This window comes from Hylobates moloch, unplaced genomic scaffold (assembly GCF_009828535.3).
Source record: "Hylobates moloch isolate HMO894 unplaced genomic scaffold, HMol_V3 SCAFFOLD_15, whole genome shotgun sequence".
Classification (NCBI taxonomy): Eukaryota; Metazoa; Chordata; class Mammalia; order Primates; family Hylobatidae; genus Hylobates; species Hylobates moloch.
In genome coordinates, this window is record NW_026652290.1 from 43,593,520 (window position 1) to 43,614,369 (window position 20,850).

Sequence of the window (20,850 nt, forward strand, 5' to 3'; positions counted from 1 at the left end):
ATTTATAGATTCAATGCCATCCCCATCAAGCTACCAATGACTTTCTTCACAGAATTGGAAAAAACTACTTTAAAGTTCATATGGAACCAAAAAAGAGCCCGCATCGCCAAGTCAATCCTAAGCCAAAAGAACAAAGCTGGAGGCATCACGCTACCTGACTTTAAGCTATACTACAAGGCTACAGTAACCAAAACAGCATGGTACTGGTACCACAACAGAGACATAGATCAATGGAACAGAACAGAGCCCTCAGAAATGATGCCGCATAGCTACAACTATCTGATCTTTGACAAACCTGACAAAAACAAGAAATGGGGAAAGGATTCCCTATTTAATAAATGGTGCTGGGAAAACTGGCTAGCCATATGTAGAAAGCTGCAACTGGATCCCTTCCTTACACCTTATACAAAAATTAATTCAAGATGGATTAAAGACTTATATGTTAGACCTAAAACCATTAAAATCCTACAAGAAAACCTAGGTAATACCATTCAGGACATAGGCGTGGGCAAGGACTTCATGTCTAAAACACCAAAAGCAATGGCAACAAAAGCCAAAATCGACAAATGGGATCTCATTAAACTAAAGAGCTTCTGCACAGCAAAAGAAACTATCATCAGAGTGAACAGGCAACCTACAGAATGGGAGAAAATTTTTGCAACCTACTTATCTGACAAAGGGCTAATATCCAGAATCTACAATGAACTCAAACAAATTTACAAGAAAAAAACAAACAACCCCATCAAAAAGTGGGCAGAGGACATGAACAGACACTTCTCAAAAGAAGACATTTATGCAGCCAAAAAACACATGAAGAAATGCTCATCATCACTGGCCATCAGAGAAATGCAAATCAAAACCACAGTGAGATACCATCTCACACCAGTTAGAATGGCCATCATTAAAAAATCAGGAAACAACAGGTGCTGGAGAGGATGTGGAGAAATAGGAACACTTTTACACTGTTGGTGGGACTGTAAACTAGTTCAACCATTGTGGAAGTCAGTGTGGCGAGTCCTCAGGGATCTCGAACTAGAAATACCATTTGACCCAGCCATCCCATTACTGGGTATATACCCAAAGGACTATAAATCATGCTGCTATAAAGACACATGCACACGTATGTTTATTGCGGCACTATTCACAATAGCAAAGACTTGGAACCAACCCAAATGTCCAACAACAATAGACTGGATTAAGAAAATGTGGCACATATACACCATGGAATACTATGCAGCCATAAAAAATGATGAGTTCGTGTCCTTTGTAGGGACATGGATGAAACTGGAAAACATCATTCTCAGTAAACTATCGCAAGGACAAAAAACCAAACACCGCATGTTCTCACTCATAGGTGGGAATTGAACAATGAGAACTCATGGACACAGGAAGGGGAACATCACACTCCGGGGACTGTTGTGGGGTGGGGGGAGGGGGGAGGGACAGCATTAGGAGATACATCTAATGCTAAATGACGAGTTAATGGGTGCAGGAAATCAACATGGCACATGGATACATATGTAACAAACCTGCACATTGTGCACATGTACCCTAAAACCCTGAAGTATAATAAAAAAAAAAAAAAAAAAAAAAAAAAAAAAAAGCCTGGAGCACTGTGTAATGGTAGGAAGTAAGGAAATGATTTAAAAACAAAAAACAAACAAACAAGAAAATGCCAAAACACACAAAAAAACACACACACAATGTTGAGTCTACGACAAAGGGACACATGAGCCAACTGAAAGAGCTACCAATGGGCAATGGGAGCAACAAATTAATATGTTAATTAATTAGAAGAACAAATTAATAACAATATTAAATTATAAGCTAAAGTATGAAATAATTCCACTAGTCATACTATTAGAAAGAAATGATTAAGTAAATAAATGAGGAAGAGACAAACGTGTGCAGAAGAAAGCTAAATATGCAGAATTCCATCCTCAAGGAGGTGGAACATAATTTTCCACTCCTAAACTATGAGCTGTGTACAGTGATTTCATTCCAAAGAGTACAATATAGAAAGAGGAAGAAAAGAGTAACATTATAATGTAGAAATCTGACAAACACAGCCTCAGCCAAGTGATCAACATCGACATCAGTGATATAATGAAATCTGAGAAACTATCACAGATAAGACAGACCTAAGGATAAATGACGACTAAATGTAATGTGGCATCCTGTATAGGACCCTGGAACAGATACAGGACAGTAGAGAAAAACTAAAGAAATCTACACGAAGTATGTACTTCGCTTAACAATATTGATTCATTGACTGAAACAAGTGTACCATGCTAATATAGTAACAACAGAGGAAACTAGGTGTGGGGCATATGGAGACTCTGTATTATCTTCACAATCTAAAACTTCTACAAATTAAAGTTTATTTTTTAAAAACTGAGCGGGGAGGCTGGGTGCGGTGCCTCACGCCTGTAATCCCAGCACTTTGGAAGGCCAAGGCTGGTGGATCATCTGAGGTCACAGAAGTTCGAAAACAGCCTGGCCAACATGGTGAAACCCCGTCTCTACTAAAAAAAAAAAAAAAAAAAAACCCAAAAAAACAAAAAAACTGAGGGGGAAAAAACCAATCATGTTACTTACAGTTATTCCAAAGAAAGTAACATACTTAAATCTAACAAAACATGTAAAGTATTTATATGTGGAAAATTACAAAATGCTTATGAAAGAAATCCAACACTTGACTAAGTGAAGAGACATGCCATGTTCATGGGCTATAAGACTCAACACAGTAAAGATGACAATCAGCCCTAAAATGATATACAGGTTTAACGAAATTCCAATAAAAATCTCAGCAAGATTTTTAGGACATAACCAATAGAGACAAGGTTATTCTAATATTTATATGAAAAGGCAAAGAAACTAGAATAGCTAAACCAATTTTGAAAAAAGACTAAAATGTGAGGAATCACACTACCAGATTTCAAGACTTAACCAAAGCTCTTGGTACTGGCAAAGGAATAGACACAGATCAAGACAAGAGAAGAGAGAGAACCCAAAAACAGTCCCACAGAAGTATAATCATTTAGGCAAGGCGCAGTGACTCACGCCTATAATCCCAACACTTTGGGAGGCCGAGGCGGGTGGATCAGTTGAGGTCAGGAGTTCGAGACTGGCCTGGCCAACATGGTAAAACTCCGTCTCCACTAAAAAACACAAAAAGTAGCTGGGTATGGCAGCAGGCGCCTGTAATCCCAGCTACTCAGGAGGCTGAAGCAGGAGAATCTCTTGAACCCAGGAGGCAGAAGTTGCAGTGAGCTGAGACAGCACCACTGCACTCTGGCCTGGGTGACAGACGGAGACACTGTCTCAAAAAAAAAAAAAAAAAAGTACAACCAATTAATTTTTGACAAAGGCGCAAAAGCAGAGGGTAGCCTCTTTAACAAATAGTGCTAGAGCAAATGGACACCTATCTATCACACAAAAATGAACTTTACCCTCAGTCCTTATCCAAGAGTAAACCCAAGATATATGATGTACTTAAAAAATAAATAAATAAAAGCATAAACTTTTAGGAAAAGAGTAAAATATTTTTCAGATCTAGCACTAAGCAAAGAGTTAAGAGTTAAGACTTGAAACTAAAAGCACAATCCAAAAGAAGTGGAACTCATCAAAATTAAAAACTTTTGCTGTGAAAGACTATGTGAAGGGAATGAAAAAAAAGCTACAAAATGGGAAAAAATATTTCCAAACCACAAGGATTAACAACTAGAATATACCCAAAACTCTCAAAACTCAACAGTAAAATAAATCCAAACAATCTAATTAAAAAATGGGCAAAAGGCACAAAAAGACATTCCACTGAAGATATACAGATGGCAAATAAATGTTCACATCATTAGCTATTTGGGAAATGCAAATTAAAACCACAATGGGATATCACTACATATGAATCACTACATACCAATGAGAATGCCCTCCTCCCCCATAATAGTGATAATAACCAATACTGGAAAATTGATACACTGCTGGTAGAAATACAAAATGGCAATGCCACTCTGGAAAATAGTCTATCAGTTTCTTGCAAAACTAAAAATGTACTTACCACATAACCCAGCAACTGCATTCTTGTACATTTATACCTAAATAACAAAAATTTATGTTCATGGAGAAATTTGTAGACAGAAGTTCATAGCAATTTTATTTTCAATAGCCAAAAACTGGAAACAACCCACATGTCCTTTAATAGGTGAATGGTTGAATAGACAGTGGTTCATTTCCATTCCATGAAATATTATTCATCAATAAAATGAAATGAACCATTGATACACACAACTTCAATAAATCTCAAGAGAATTAGGCTGAGTAGAAAGAAGCCAACCTCAAAAGGTCACATACATACTTAATTCCATTAACACAACATTTTTGAAAGGACAAAACTTTAGAAACATACAAGACACCTGAGGTTAGAGACAGGTGATAGAGAGTACAGGAAGGAGGTGGTTACAAATGTACAACATGAGGGATTTTTGCACTGATATTCTGCATCTTGACTGTGTAATGGATATACAAACCTACACATGTAATAATATTGTATAGAACTAAATATACAAACACACACACACGAACACAAAGAGTATAAATGAAACTGGGCAAACCTGAATATAATCAGTGGACTGTATCAATGTCATTATCTGTGTAATGGTTGGGCACAGTGGCTCACGCCTGTAATCCCAGCACTTTGGGAAGCCAAGGCGGGTGGATTGCTTGAGCCCAGGAGTTCTAGATCAGACTGGGCAACATGGCGAAACCCGACTCTACAGTAATCTACAAAGAAATTAGCCAGGCAGTCCAGACGCGGTGGCTCACGCCTGTAATCCCAGCACTTTGGGAGGCTGAGGCTGGTGGATCACAAGGTCAGGAGTTCGAGACCAGCCTGGCCAATATGGTGAAATCCCGTCTTTACTAAAAATACAAAAATTAGCCGGGTGTGGTGGTGCACGCCTGTAGTCTCAGCTACTCAGGAGGCTGAGGCAGAAGAATCGCTTGAACCCAGGAGGTAGAGGATGCAGTGAGCTGAGATCATGCCACTGCACTCCAGTCTCAAAAAAAAAAAAAAAGAAGAAGAAGAAGAAATTAGCCAGGCATAGTGGCATGTGCCTGTACTTTCAGCTACTCCAATGGCTGGGGTGGGAGGATTGACAGCCCAGGAGAGGGAGGCTATGATGAGCCACGATTGTGCCACTGCACTCCAACTTGAACGACAGAGTGAGACCCTGTCTCAACTGCATATGAATCTATAATAATCTTGAAATAAAAGTTTAACTTTAAAAAAGACACTGTTAACAAAATAGGCCAGGCACAGTAGCTCACACCTGTAATCTTAGCACTTTGGGAGGTGGGTGGATCACTTTGAGGCCAGGAGTTTGAGACCACCCTGGCCAATATGGTGAAATCCTGTTTCTACTAAAAAGTAGAAAAAAAATTAGCCAGGCGTGGTGGCACATGCCTGTAATCCCAGCTGCTCAAGAAGCTAAGGCGCGAGCGTCACTGTGCTCCAGCCTGAGCAACAGAGCAAAACTCTGTCAAAAAAAAAAAAGACACAATTAGCAAAATGAAAAGGCAACACAGGCTGGGCACGGTGGCTCACACCTGTAATCCCAGCACTTTGGGAGGCCAAAGCAGGCAGATCACCTGAGGTTGGGAGTTGGAGACCGGCCTGACCAACATGGCAAAACTCCATCTCTACTAAAAATACAAAATTAGCCAGGCATGGTGGTGCATGCCGGTAATCCCAGCTACTCAGGAAGCTGAGGCAGGAGAATCGCTTGAACCCAGGAGGCGGAGGTTGCAGTGAGCTGAGATCACACCACTGCACTCCAGCCTGGGCAACAAGAGCGAAACTCCGTCTCAAAAAAAATGAAGAAAAGAAAAGGCACAGCAAAGAGTGAGAGAAAATATCTGCAATACATGTATCTCATAAAGGATTTGCCTATGAAGAAACAACACAATTTTTTAAATGGGAAAATGATTTGAACGGACACATAACCAATGAAATGAAAGAATGACAAACACATGACAAGATATTATCACTAATAAGGAAGCATAAATTAAAACTACAATAAAGGCAGGGTGTGGTGGCTCACGCCTGTAATTCCAGCACTTTGGGAGGCCGAGGTGGGTGGATCACATGAGGTCAGGAGTTCAAGACCAGCCTGGCTGACAAGGCGAAACCCCGTCTCTACTAAAAATACAAAAAAAGTAGCTGGGCATGGTGGCTCGTGCCTGTAATCCCAGGTACTCAGGAGGCTGAGGCAAGAGAATTGCTTGAACCTTGGAAACAAAGGTTGCAGTGAGCCAAGATCACGACTCCAGCCTGGGCAACAGTGAGACTTCGTCTCAAAAACAAACAAACAAACAAACGAAAACAAAAACAAACAAACAAACAAAAAAACCCACAATGATATGTCACTACACAGCCACTAGAAACCCTAAAATTAAAGATTGGTAATAATACCAAGTGTTGAGACAGGATATGGAGGAACTGGAACACATACATCCCTAGAGGGAATGCAAAAATGGCAGTCACTTTGGAAGAGAGTTTGACAGCTTCTTGTTAAATATACACTTAACCATACGACCCAGCAATCCCACTCCTAATCCCACTCCTAGGTATTTACCTAAGAGAAATGAAAATACATGTCCACACAAAGACTTATACTCAAATGTTCATTGCAGCTTTACTCAAAGTCAGGAAAAGCTGGAAACAACCCAAATATCCACCTACCAGATAATATATAAACAAATTGTCATATATCTAGGCAATGGAATAATACTACTGAGTAATAAAAGGGAAGCACTAATGCTACAAGCACTAACATAGATGAATCTCAAAAGTATACTGTACTAAGTGAAACCCAGTCAGCCAAAAAAGACTATGTACTCTATCATTCTATTTATATGAATTTCTAGAAAAGGCAAAACTACAGTGACCAAAAATAAAACATGAAAACTACAGTGATTACTGGGCTCAAGTGATCCACCTGCCTTGGCCTCTCCAAGTGCTGGGATTACGGTGTGAGCCACCATGCCTGGCCCTTTTATCCATTTTTATAAGTTACAAAAATAAGAAGAAATCTATAATCTTTTTCTAGTATCTTAATTTCTATTAAACTCAGTAATGTGGAGTTAAAATGATGTTTAATGAAGGAGTCTTTTAAAAACATGTTATTTATTCTTTATTTCTTCATTCTCATCTCACTACTTAACAAAAATCAACTCAAAATGAATTAAAGACTTAAATGTAAAATCAAAAACTATGAAACTATTAGAAGAAAACAGGAGAGACGCTTCATGACATTGTTTGAATAAGACCTCAAAAGCTCAAGCAACAAAAGCAAAAACTGACAAATACAATAAAGGAAACAACCAATAGAGTGAAGAGACAGCCTATAGAACGGGAGAAAATATTCACACACTATGCATCTAACAAGGGGTTAATATCCAGAATACATATGGAACTCAAAACAACAATAGCAAAAAAGCAAATAATCCAACTAAACAATGGGCAAAAGATCAGAATAGGAAGACATAAAAATGGGCACCAGGTATATGAAAAAAATACTCAACATTTATTAAACATCAGGGAAATGCAAATCAAAACCACAATGAGATATCACCACACCTTAGACTAGCTTTCACAAAAAGACAAAAAATAATATGGCGAGAATATGGAGAAAAAAGAACTATTATACACTGTTGGTGGAAATATAAATTAGTATAGCCATTAGAGACAACAGTATAGAAGTTCCTCAAAAAAACCAGAACTATCATATAATCTAACAATTCCACTATTGGGTCTATATAGCCAAAGGAAATGAAATTGCTATGCTGAAGAATATTTACACTCCCACATTTACTGCAGCACTGTTTACAATAGCCAAGATATGGAATCAACCTAAACGTCCATAACAGATGAATGGATAAAGAAAATGTACATCTACACAGTGCGAATACTATTCATCCATAAAAAAGAATGAAATCCTGTCATTTTGTGACAACACATATGAACTTGGATGTAATTATGTTAAGTGAAAGACGCCATATACAGAAAGACAAATACTGCATGATCTCATTCATATGCGGAATCAAAAAAAGTTGATTTCATAAAAGTAGAGAGTAGAATAGTGGTTACCAGACACTGGGAAGAGTAGGAAGGAGAGGGAATGAGGAGAGGTTGGTCAACAGGTACAAGGTTACAGTTAGGAGAATAAGTTCTGGTGTTCTACTTCACAGTAGGATGACTACAGTTAACAATAATGTATTATACTTCAAAACAGCTAGAAAAGAGAATTTGGAATGTTCTTATCACAAAGAAATGACAAGTGTTTGATGTGATAGATATGCTAATCATCCTGATCTGATCATTACACAATGTATACAGATACCAAAATATCACATTGTAACCTATAAATATGTATAATTATTATGTGTCAAGAACAAAATACAACTTGTATTTTTCCAGTTGTATAAAAACAGTATTTCTTTATTGTGTGTGCAGGCATGTACTCAACTTTGGAGTTTGGCTTTTGGAATTAAATAAAAATCACATGTAAAAATAAAAAGTAAGACAAGTACTTCATCTTGAGACCAATATAGTACAAAGCCTTTTAAAGACACATATTACAAAAAATTGTTCACTGCAAAGTAAAAGGAAAATTAACCTCATGTACAAATCTCCTCTCAATTCCAAACTTAGCAAATTTCATTTGATACTGACAGGTATTTTCCACTGAAAACTTGCATAATCAATGTAAAGTTAGACAAGAAACAGAGGAAATTCAACTCCTTTCCAAATTATTCCACACCTGAAAATCTCCAAGATGTCTAAGACTCCTTTTTACCAACCTCTCTGCTCCAATGTCCCTTTACCCACTGCAGAGGTTTTAAAACCTGGCCCAAAATATCTCTGACACTCTTTGAGAGGTGGAGGTCTATCTCCTTTAATGTGGGAGTTGTATGACTGCTTGCCAAATAGAAGGATGCAACTTTTGTTATAGTTTCTAGGCCTAGGCCTAGGCCTAGGCCTTAACCTGGCAGCTTCCTGTCTCTTGGAATGCTCACTGCCAAGCTAATGGGGATGTCCAGGTCAGGTGGAGAGATCAAATAGAGATGCTCCAGCTGACAACTCCAACTGATTAAGCCCAGTCAACCTCCAGAACCATGAAAGATAATCACAAGTTTTCTTGTTTTAAGCCACTGTTTGGGATGACTTGTTATGGTACAATAATAACCGAAGCATCCCCATATTTCTTCCTATTCCTAATCAATACCAGGGCCTATAGTAATGGATAGCATGTTGGTAGAAGTGTAAAATCCAAACTACACCACTCCTTCCTCCGTCCCCATCCCCAAGTTGATGGACAAATTGTCCAAAACCTCAAAGTATTAAAGGAAGGGTAAGTCGCATGTAACACTGTTGCTGCCCTTTTTCACTTACTTTGACTTCTGCCCCTCCCTGCCAAAACTCTTAATAATAGTAAACAAGAAGAAGAGCATAAGAGGGAATCCTTCTCTTTATTCTTAACTCTATCTCAGCAGTAACAGCTGCAATAAGAGAAATTGGGAAATTCAGTCCCACCTTCTCTACAGGTTGCCTTCTGACATCTCATTTCCCCAGTCTTCATCTTCTTACCCAGAACATCCTTGATCATCAACGATTACATATAAAAAGAGGAAAAACAAGACAAAAGATGGGAAAGCCCAGAAGTCATTGCTCCTCAGTGGCCCCCACCACTTATAACCACAAATCTCAACAGTTTTCACTCTCGAGTCCCTTAATGAAGTAATGGCACAAGTGCTACAATCAATAAGCTGAGAACTAGCTATGTCTCAAAAGAAAACCCTCCCAGCTTACGATGTCCTTATGAAGTCGTGACTCCTTTAAAAGGGATATGAAACCATACTGCTACTATATTATACAATGCAATGCAAAGGGTAATGTGTATCTTATCACCTTCTACAAAATTCAACCTAATCCTTTATTTTCTAAATATATGATACATTAATTTGAGAAGAATACAAATCTTGTAGACCCCCTGATACACATATCCTAAGTTCATATGTATTATAGATTCCAGTATGTCTAACTATCAGATCATTACAGCTTTTACAAACTGGATTAAGTGGGGAGAAACACAGAATTGCGGGGATTTCAGAAGCTTCAAAATTCTCTCTGGCAACTTCTGTTTTACCTGTCTGTTTTAAATTTTAATTTGATAATAAAGATTTAAGATGAATATAGATAGCCACCTTATCACAGTATACTGTCATAGAACAGCAACCCAAGGTTTTGTTTACAACCCCATCCCCCAAAATTGTTTCCGGTTGATGAAAAAGATCAGATGCACACTTAATACATAAATTAAACCTTTTTGTCAAGAGAAGAATCTGTCATATAAAGCTCAAAATCACTAGTTCAAATAAAAAAAAGTATCAGAAGAATTGAGCTCTTGCTAGTTCAGGCATGCTGAACTCAAAAGAAATCCCATTATAAGAGGCAATACATTCACAATGAAAATGGTCATTTAGATCCTACTACTCAAAGTATAGTTATAGAACAAGCAGCATGAGTATCATCACCTTATTGAAAATGCAAAATCTCAGGCCTGTTAAAAAAAAAACACTGAAAAATGCAGAATCTCAGACCCCCACCCCAGATCTACTGAACCAAAATCTCCATTCTAACAAGATCCCCAGGTGAACAAAGTTTGAGAAGCCCTGATTTAGATTCAACAACGTGGCATCATCTTTCAAATCAATACTGCAGATTGGAACTTTACAAAATTTTATATTTGTTACTATTTGATATAAGACTATTTGGGGGCCTGGCACAGTGGCTCATGGCTGTAATCTCAACACTTTGGGAGGCCAAGGCAGGAACATCACTTGAGTTCAGGAGTTCAAAACCAGCCTGGGCAATATACCAAGACCTCATCTCTACTAAAAATCAAAAAAATTAGCTGGGTGTGGTGGCATGTGTCTGTAGTCCCACATACTCAGGAGGCCGAGGTAGGGGGAGGGTCGCTTGAGCCCAGGAGATCAAGGCTGCATTGAGCTATGATCAGACCACTGCACTCCAGCCTGGGCAACAGGGTGGGATCCTGTCTCAATAAAATAAAATTAAAAAAAAAAAAGAATATTTCGGGTTTCATAATTACAGAGATACAAGTTTATATTTAGGATTATGTCTGTAGATATATATAATATTGATAAAAATTCAGATCCACATTCTCAATAAACACCTTAAGATACAACTTATACGGGCTGGGCACAGTGGCTCACACCTGTAATCCCAGCACTTTGGGAGGTCGAGGCGGGTGGATCACGAGGTCAGGAGATTGAGACCATCCTGGCTAACGCGATGAAACCCCATCTCTACTTAAAAATACAAAAAATTATCTGGGCGTGGTGGCGGGCACCTGTAGTCCCAGCCACTCGAGAGGCTGAGGCAGGAGAATGGCGTCAACCCGGGAGGTGGAGCTTGCAGTGAGCTGAGATTGCTAGAGACACCTTCTCAAAAAAAAAAAAAAAAAAAAAAAAAGACAAAAAAGATACAACTTTTGTTCTAAAATAACTGATCACATAGTAAGTGCTCAAAGCAAACGCAGTCTCTGTACTCTATAGAAGTTGACTCTGATCCTTAATCACTGTTAAAGGATTTTCCCCACCTAACTTGTATTGTGCCTGGCACTCTAATCTTAATAAATCATTAATATTAACAAACTAATAATAACTAATAAATTTTAACAAGAATTTTTATGTAGACAACCACTCTCAAGACCAGATTTCTAAATAACCAATTTGGTGAATACCATCATTAGAATGGTCTGGCTGCACCTGTGTACAAAATTACTGGCAATACAGGAGGAACCGAAGATCTCAAATATTCCTCATGGTCACCCTTGGTACTCTAGAGACACAGAAACACACAGCATACTCCCATTCCTTCCAATCTGCACGCTCTCTTGATGGCAAACTTAATTAGAAAAGGATTTTAAAGATGCATAAACAATAACTTTAAGAGGCAAATGTGAAATCTCGAGGGTGGTATTCTCATACTCCATTTTCTCCCTTCAGCACTTCGCTCTGTATTATCTGTGCATATGCCTATTTGCTACGTTAAAATGTAACGCCCTTTGAGAACAGAAAACTCCGGTTTGTATTCCCAATTCACCGCATTTTTTTTTTTTTTGAGACATGGTCTAGCTCTGTCACCCAGGCTGGAGTGCAGTGGCACAAACATGGCTCACTGCAACCTTGACCTCCCAAGGCTCCAGCAATCCTCCCACCTCAGCCTCCTGAGTAGCTGAGACCACAGGCACACACCACCACACTCAGCTATTTTTTTTTAGGGGGTAGAGACGGGGTCTCCCCATGTTGCACGGGCTGGTCTTAAACTCCTGGCCTCAAGCAATCCTCCTGCTTCAGCCTCCCAAAGCGCTGGGATTACAGACATGAGCCACCGCACCCTGCCCACCTACCTATCTTCTACAAGTGGCAACCAGAAAGGCATGTCAGACATTCCCTTTTTTTTTTTTTTTTTTTTGAGACAGTCTCACTCCATTGCCCAGGCTGCAGTGCAGTGGTGCAATCCTGGCTCACTGCAACCTCCACCTCCTGGGTTCAAGCAATTCTTGTGCCTCAGCCTCCCAAGTAGCTGGGATTACAGGCATGCACCACCACACCTGGCTAATTTTTTGTATTTTTAGTAGAGACGGGGTTTCGCTATGTTGGCCAGGCTGGTCTCCAACTCCTACGCTCAACTGATCCACCCACCACGGCCTCCCAAAGTTCTGCGATTACAGGCACAAGTCACCACCATGCCCAGTCGCATGTTAGACGTTTCAAATAGGCACTAATAAATAAGGAAAAAGTCCTATTCTGGAATGGCAATCACAACTCTCAAACAACAGGCAAGGCTAACCAGTTTCAACACAGCAGTTTAATAAAAAACATGTCTAACACTATAATAATCACTGTACTTTTGATCATAAAACTTCCAAATGGAATTTTCTGAAGCAATAAATTGAAACACTAGTTTAAATGGCTCTGAAAAAGTACAATGATATTTCATTTATCTGACAACACAGACAAGGATTCCATTGTATGTGAATTTTCCAAATAAATGAAACGTACCACTTCTAAAAATTTATATTTAAGATATAAATGTTTCTTATAATACATTATATAATTTATTGAAATATTTACAAATGTCTGAGGTTGTATCAAGATAATGGAGAAAAGAAAGGAGGGGGCAGAATACATATGAAATGAGATTTATGAATGAATTTCCTGGGTGATGGACACGTTTGTTCATTAGACTATTCTACTTTTGTATATGTTTGAAATTTTTCATATAGGGAAATTCACACCACAGTAATCAAAACTGTGGTGCTGGCTGGACGCAGTGGCTCACCTCTATAATCCCAGTACTTTGGGAAGCTGAAGCAGGTAGATCATTTGAGGTCAAGAGTTTGAGACCAGCCTGGCCAACATGGTGAGACCCTGTCTCTACTAAAAACACAAATATTAGCCAGGCCTGGTGGCGCACACCTAAAATCCCAGCTACTCCAGAGGCTGAGGCAGAAGAATCCCTTGAACCCAGGAGACGGACATTGCAGTGAGCAGAGATCACACCACTGTACTCCAGCCTGGGTGACAGAGTGAGACTTCGTTTCAAAAAAAAACCAGAAACATAAACAACAACAACAACAAACTGTGGTGGCAACACTGACACAGACATACAGATCAAAGAAATAAAATTTAAAGTCCAGAAATAAATCCATATATCTAGCATCTAATGATTTTCATAGGAAGAAACTTCTCCTTCAGTAAGGTATTAGGACAATAGATATCCTATATATAAAACAGGCCAAGTCGGTGGCTCACACCTGTAATCACAGTTTGGGAGGCCGGGGCGGTGGATAAGAGGTCAGGAGATGGAACCCATCCTGGTTAAATGGGAAACCGTCTCTATAAAAAACAAAATTAACCAGGTGGGTAGCAGGTGCCTGTATCCCAGTACTCGGAGGGGGGCTGGGAATGGGTGAACCGGAGGTGAACTTGCATGAGTGAGTCGCCCCTGCTCTCACCTGGCCAACAGAGTGACACCCGTCTCAAAAAAAATGCAGATGAACCCCTACATCATACCATATATAACAATTAATTCAAACTGGAACAAAGACCAAAATGCAAGAGGTAAGGCAATAAAAGTTTTTTGTTATTATTTTTTGAGATGGAGTCTCACTCTGTCACCCAGGCTAGAGTGCAGTGGTGCAATCTTGGCTCACTGCAACCTCCGCCTTCTAGGTTCAAGCAATTCTCCTGCCTCAGCCTCCCTGGTAGCTGGGACTACAGGTGCGTGCTACCACGCCCGACTAATTTTTGTATTTTTAGTAGAGACACGGTTTCGCCATGTTGGCCAGGCTGGTCTCGAACTCCTGACCTCAGGTGATCCACCTGCCTTGGCCTCCGAAAGTGCTGGGATTACAGGCGTGAGCCACCGTGCCCGGCCGGCAATAAAACTCTTAAGAAAACATACAGGTAAATCTTCACGACCATGGATTTGGCAGCAGATTCTCTTAGATACAACACCAAAACGCAAGCAACAACAACAAAAATAAACTGGACTTCAACAAAATTTAAAACTTTTGTGAAAAAGAAACTTTTAAAAGACAATGGAAAAAACAAACTACAGAAATCAGAGAAAGTATCTGCAAATCATATATCTGATAAGGATCTACTATCCAGACTATATCAAGACCTCTTACAACCCAACAACAAAAATACAACACAGGCTGGGTGCGGTGTCTCACGCCTGTAATCCCAGCACTTTGGGAAGCCAAGGCGGGTGGATCACCTAAGGTCAGGATTTCGAGACCAGCCTGGCCAACATGGTGAAACTGCATCTCTACTAAAAATACAAAAATCAGCCAGGCATGGTGGCACTGTAGTCCCAGCCACTTGGGAGGCTGAGGCGTGAGAATCGCTTGAAACCGGGAGGCGGAGGTTGCAGTGAGCCAATATCACGCCACTGCACTCCAGCCTGGCCAACAGAGTAAGACCCGGTGAAAGAAAGAAAGAAAAAGAGAGAGAGAGAGAGAAAGAAAGGAAGGAAGGAAAGAAGGAAAGAAAGACAGACAGACAGAAAGACAACCCAGGCCAGGCACAGTGGCTCATACCTGTAATCCCAACACTTTGAGAGGCTGAGATGGGAGGACCACTTGAGGCCAGGAGCTGAAGACCAGCCTAGGCAACGAAGCGAGACCCCATATCTACAAAAAATTTTTAAAAATTAGCTGAGTACAGTGGTGTATGCCTGCAGTCCTAGCTACTGGGGAGGCTGAGGAGGGAGGACTGCTTGAGTCCATGAGTTCAAGGTTACAGTGAGCAATGATCACACCATTGCACTCTAGCCTGGGTGACAGTGAGATTCTGTCTCTCAACAGAAAGGAAGGAGAAAAGGAGACAAAAAGCTTATGATTTACCAGAAAAAAAAAAAAAAGGGAGGGGGAGGAATGATTACATTAATAGCAACAAAAATTCTGAGATACATGGGAAAAAGCCAAATCCTAAAGATTAAAATGAAGAAAATAATAATATTTCACTGTTATACAATTAAATTAACCAACTAAATGGAGAGGCAAATCATATTACTTATTTGCTCACAAATATATTTCTAGCATCCAGAAAAATATCTGGCACTCAAGTGCTTAAATCTCAATATATTTCTTGAATAGAATGATTCAACACCATAAAGACGTCAAGTGTCACAAATAACCTATAAACTTAATGGACTCCCAATTAAAATCAATCTCAACTGATATTTACCTTGGCAACTATTACATTTTAAAAAAAAAGGAAAAATCTCAAAGTGTTAAAATATCAAGAACATTAACATGCCCACATATGTCTTCAGTTGCCTTTAAGTGATTCTCAAGCATTCTCAGCACCTGTAAGACATACATGAATGATGGTCAAACAGCTTGAGAAATGTCTCACAAATGCCTAAATCTAGTTTAGAAATCCCTAGGCCAGCAGTCCTCAAATTCATTCCCAAGATCTCTTTAGGGAGTCTAAACTATTTTAGGGGGTCAAAACTATTTTCAAAATAATACTAAGAGGATACTAGCCTTTTTCATTCTCATTTTCTCACAACTATAGAGGGGAGTTTTTCAGAAGCTAAATGTGTGACGATGCTGCAGATCAAACGCATAAGCAAATGTGAGGATCTATCTTCTATTAAGTTATAATAGTGAAGATGTTTGCAAAAACGCTTAGCTCTTCTATTTTTGAAAATATGGCTATTTAATAATGTTATGTATAATAATGTAAGTTTATTTTTATTTTTAAATCAAATATTTGAAGAACTTTTCAGTTTTAGTTTGTAATACTTGTAACTGGTAGATATAACCCGCATACACAAAAGCCTTTTGTGTTCCTTAGGAATTTAAGAGTGTAAAGGAGTCTAGGACCAGTTTGAGAATTGCTATTCTAACCACTGACACTCAGTTCCTTGGTAAAACAACACTCTGCCCACCTTATAGATCAACTGCAATACTGGAATAAAACTTAGAAGCATAAATAAAGCACAACTAATGAGCAAGTAACATTAAAAGTAGCTGAATGAGCTCCCCACACGGACAGCATGGAAGGCTAGACAGGTTATTATCAACAAAAATCTATAATCTGTTTTCTTATTAATTTATAGCAAACTAGGACTTCTTCCCCATCACTTCCTAAAGCGTCAGGATAGGAACAGGCTAGACCAAAAGAATTCTGATTATGCATCTTTTTTTGATGTAATTTATGCAGACAAGAGTTTCATTAATTCAAGTATACGCAAATAAGAAATGAATTCCTTTATTAAACCTAGGCTATCTGTATTATATTTGTTTGATATGTGGATACTGAATCCTAGCCTTTGTCTCAACAAGTTTCCCGAGTCAACTGAAAAAGGTCAGGAAAACTTGCTGAACAAACACCATATCAAAAACTCATTCTTAGAATTACACAAACTGGGGCTGAGCATAGTGGCTCACACCTGTAATCCCAGCCCTTTGGGAGGCCAAGGTGGGAGGACCACTTGAGGTCAGGAGTTTGAAACCAGCCAGCCAACATGGTGAAACCCTGTTCCTACTAAAAATACAAAAATTAGCCAGGCATGGTGTTGGGCACCTGTCATCCCAGCTACTTGGGAGGCTGAGGCAGAATTGCTTGAGCCCAGGAGGCGGAGGTTGCAGTGAGCGGAGATCGCGCCACTGTACTCCACCCGGGGCGACAGAGCAAGACTCCATCTCAAAAAAAAAAAAAAAGAATTTCACAAACTGGAACAGAATTCTAGAACTTGGTCTTTAAGCAAAATTCTAGAATTCTAAAAATACACAGACAAGAATGAATATCTTGATCATTGACACATGCTATACAAATAAAATTAGGTAAGTTAAAATCTAATTTTAAATGAATACTGAGTGGCTAAGAAGTTAAAATAAGGATTAATTAAATGTAAGAATTAAGGACAGTGAAGTATTGTATGTTCTTTCCAAGAACTGAAAAGTGGCTCCATGCCTTCTCTTGATAACTAAATAAGCAGCTGTGCATTTCTCACCCAGTTCACACCTTGCCAGAAACATGCCTGAATAGCCAAGGAGAGGAGGTCGGATGACAGTAAAATCTTTAAAGTGTGGACCTTCATCCAGGAGAATAAAACCGGATCTCTATCTCATTTTACACAAACAAGAATACTAATCCTAAAATTGGACTTTCTCCCTCTAGATTTTCTTTCCAGCTGTGTTTTTGTCCCGTTTACAAATATTCAAAATATCCCTGAAGAAAGGAAAGAAACACTAAAATAAAGGGAAAAAGCTGACTCACAAAGCAGTGGACCTTCCCATTCCCCATCTCCCAGTATCTCATGTGGAAGACCAAAATAAAAACCCAAGCAGTTCCGGTCAAAGGGGACTCTGCTAAAGCTCAGGATTTCTTAGACACAATCTGAAAGCCATTCATAAAAAGGAGTCCATGAGGCATTTATACGCACACACACTCACAAAACGTATCAACTTCATATATTGGTATATAAGAAAATAAATGTTTTAAAATTATATTGCCACCACTTTCCCTTCAACATGAGCCAAAAACAAACAAACAAACCAAACCAAAACAACAACAACAACAGAAAAACACAGATTAGGTTGAGAGGAGAAAAAAAAAACAGCATTTCTTCTACACTACCAAACCAATCGTTTAACAGGGTCTAGTGTGCAATTTAAATTTTAGCGCATCCCTGAAGATCTTTATAAATCAATGAGACACTCACTTGTCCCTAAAAAGACACAGACAAGAATAAACAACTTGTCTCCCTATGGCTTTTTTCCATTGTGAAAGAGCCTGGAAAGTAAAAAGTGTAAGTAGGGAAACATATAAGCCGGATCGCGCCTGTAGTCCTAGCAACTAGGGAGGCTGAGGTGGGAGGATCACTGGCCAGGAGTTCAAGACCTGACTGGGCAACATAGTGAGACTGCCCCTCCATCTCCAAAAAAACAAAACAAAACAAAAACACATATATATGTAATTTTAAATCTAAAGAACACATTTGTGTAATACTAAACCAAACGAACGAATTGAAAAAAAAATTGTAATAAGACATCAGGGAAATCAGAAAACTGACTATTTGCTAATGTTTAAGAATCACTGTTAATATTTCTTACAGATATACTTGGTGGATTTACAGATGAAAAGCTACGGAGATTGGCTTTAAAATATCTAGTAGGTGGGGGCCAGGGGCGATGGATCACGCCTGTAATCCCAGCACTTTGGGAGGCTGAGGCGGGCGGATCACCTGAGGTCGGGAGTTCGAGACCAGCCTGCCCAACATGGAGTAACCCCGTCTCTACTAAAAATACACAATTTGCCGGATGTGGTGGCGCATGCCTGTAATCCCAGCTACTCGGAGGCTGAGGCAGGAGAATCGCTTGAACCGGGGAGGTGGAGGCTGCAGCGAGCCGAGATCGCGCCATTGCCCTAAGTTTCTTGTTGTCTGGGCAACAAGAGCGAAACTCCGTCTCAAAAAAAAAAAAAATATCTATCTATCTATCTATCTATCTATATCTCTAGTAAGTGGGATGAAACCAAATAGGTCATGTGCTAACAATGGTTGAAGGCAGGTAATTAATACATAAAGGTTCATTACACTCAATTCTCTATTTTCTAGAGACAGCTGAACATTTCTCTAGCAAGGAAAAAAGTACCCTATACATCAAAAATTCCTGTCAAAGGTACAGAAATTTGTGTTCCCCTACATCACCCATAATCCTTATTTTTTCTCATTCATCTGGTTTAACAATAATTCTATTCTCCAAACCAATTAACTTCCTCCAATAGACCTAAAACTAAAATACAAGACTATCTTTGTTGTCTTTTAATTCTACTCATAAGCTAGTCAAACGCTAGGTGAGAAAACTATCCAGGCTTCCAATTTATAATTAATAAACTTATTTTAACTTCAAGACAACGTATCTGTTTTGAGTCAGACTGATGAACTAGCAATAGTTTTGTTTTTTAATTTACCTTACTCTCCGCCTCGTATTTAAGTTTGGTGGGTAGTGTACGAACGTGTAATGTAACAGATGTTGTTCACTCCCAGGAAGTCAACTCTTTCCATCATGAATGACAGAACTCGATCGAATGTGACACATAGAAATGTCTCAAAAATCTCTAGGTAAGTAACTCGCATACACCCTTATCCTCCCTCCCCAAAGCATTTCAAACGGTTAGAAAGGAGCGACCCCGGTTGGTTGGTTTCTTCTTCCCTTCCTTTCTTAGGGGAAGGCTAGAGAGCAAAGAAACGACCAAAAAACAGGCCGGAAGAAGGAAAGCGAAAAGCATGAGGGCTGGACAATCAGCTCTTAAATAAATGAAAACTATATCCCAATCAGATTACGTTGAGAGACAGCGAACTGCTAAACACCTCTCCATAACTCTAACGTACCTGAAACCGCGAGTAGAGAAACCCGGCCGTACATCACATTCAGGCTCCCTTCTCTCCCAAGTACTCACAGGTACAAGAGGCATAAAAAGAACTTTCCGACCCTCGCCAAGAGTAGCGCAGAAAAAAACTCGCACTGGCCTGGGCCACGCTGGCGAAGCCGCCTCCGCGGCTACCCTCTCCGCGCGGCCAGGAACCCTCAAATGGCTGCCCCACTCCTCAGGCCGGGGAAGGGGTAGCGGGGGAAGCGAGGCTCGACTGGGAGGACCCGCCCGCCTTCGAGGCCCTACGTGCCCACCCTGCCCGGGGGCTTGGGCCCGCGCCGCACACTCTGGGCCCAGGCCTGGTACCCCGCGAGGCTCGTCGCGAGCCCAGACCCCGGTCCAACCCCGCGCCCGGCGAGACCCCCACACCCCACTGAGCCACGGCGGCCGCCGCCGTACGGACCCAGCCCCTAGCTACCTGTCTTCGCTCTTGCTTTTCTGTTTCTTCCCCATTGCTTGTCAATGGCGCTCGTGGCCCCAGCCCCTCTATTCGGTCTCTCACAGACCCACTGTCTCCCAGCTGACTTCGTTCTCCGCTCAACTCCTTTCCCCCCGTGCTGCCGCCGCTCGCACCCGGCTCTCCACAGACCCGCGCACTGGAACAGGGCACATATGGTGTGAGTTCTCAGTGCGCAAGCGCATCGCCCCGCCGCCTCGGCGTGAGGACGCAGGGCGCGGCTCATCGAGAGCTGCGCTTCGGGTAGAGCGTCTCCGGTTGACCCGCCGGCCAGGCAGGAGCCCGAGCGCCCCCTACCTTCAAGCCTCCGCCACGAGCCGACGCCCGCGGGTTTTCCACGTTCTAAA

The 20,850-nt window shown here is 40.3% G+C and overlaps 1 protein-coding gene and 1 long non-coding RNA gene across 3 annotated transcripts in view; one reads left to right on the forward strand and one right to left on the reverse strand.

The window, feature by feature from the left end:
• Positions 1–20,748, reverse strand: part of EIF5B (eukaryotic translation initiation factor 5B) — a 69,686-nt gene extending 48,938 nt beyond the window's left edge. For both annotated transcript variants that reach the window (XM_032178091.2, XM_032178090.2), the window contains exon 1: positions 20,465–20,748. In XM_032178091.2, the coding sequence (XP_032033982.1) occupies positions 20,465–20,499 (35 nt within the window). In that variant the 5' untranslated portion in view covers positions 20,500–20,748. The remainder of the gene's footprint in view (positions 1–20,464) is intronic.
• Positions 19,147–19,908, forward strand: LOC131381307 (uncharacterized). Its single transcript, XR_009209958.1, has 3 exons — positions 19,147–19,292; positions 19,661–19,735; positions 19,840–19,908. It is a non-coding gene; the product is annotated as an uncharacterized LOC131381307 (long non-coding RNA).
• Positions 20,749–20,850: the final 102 nt, after the last annotated feature.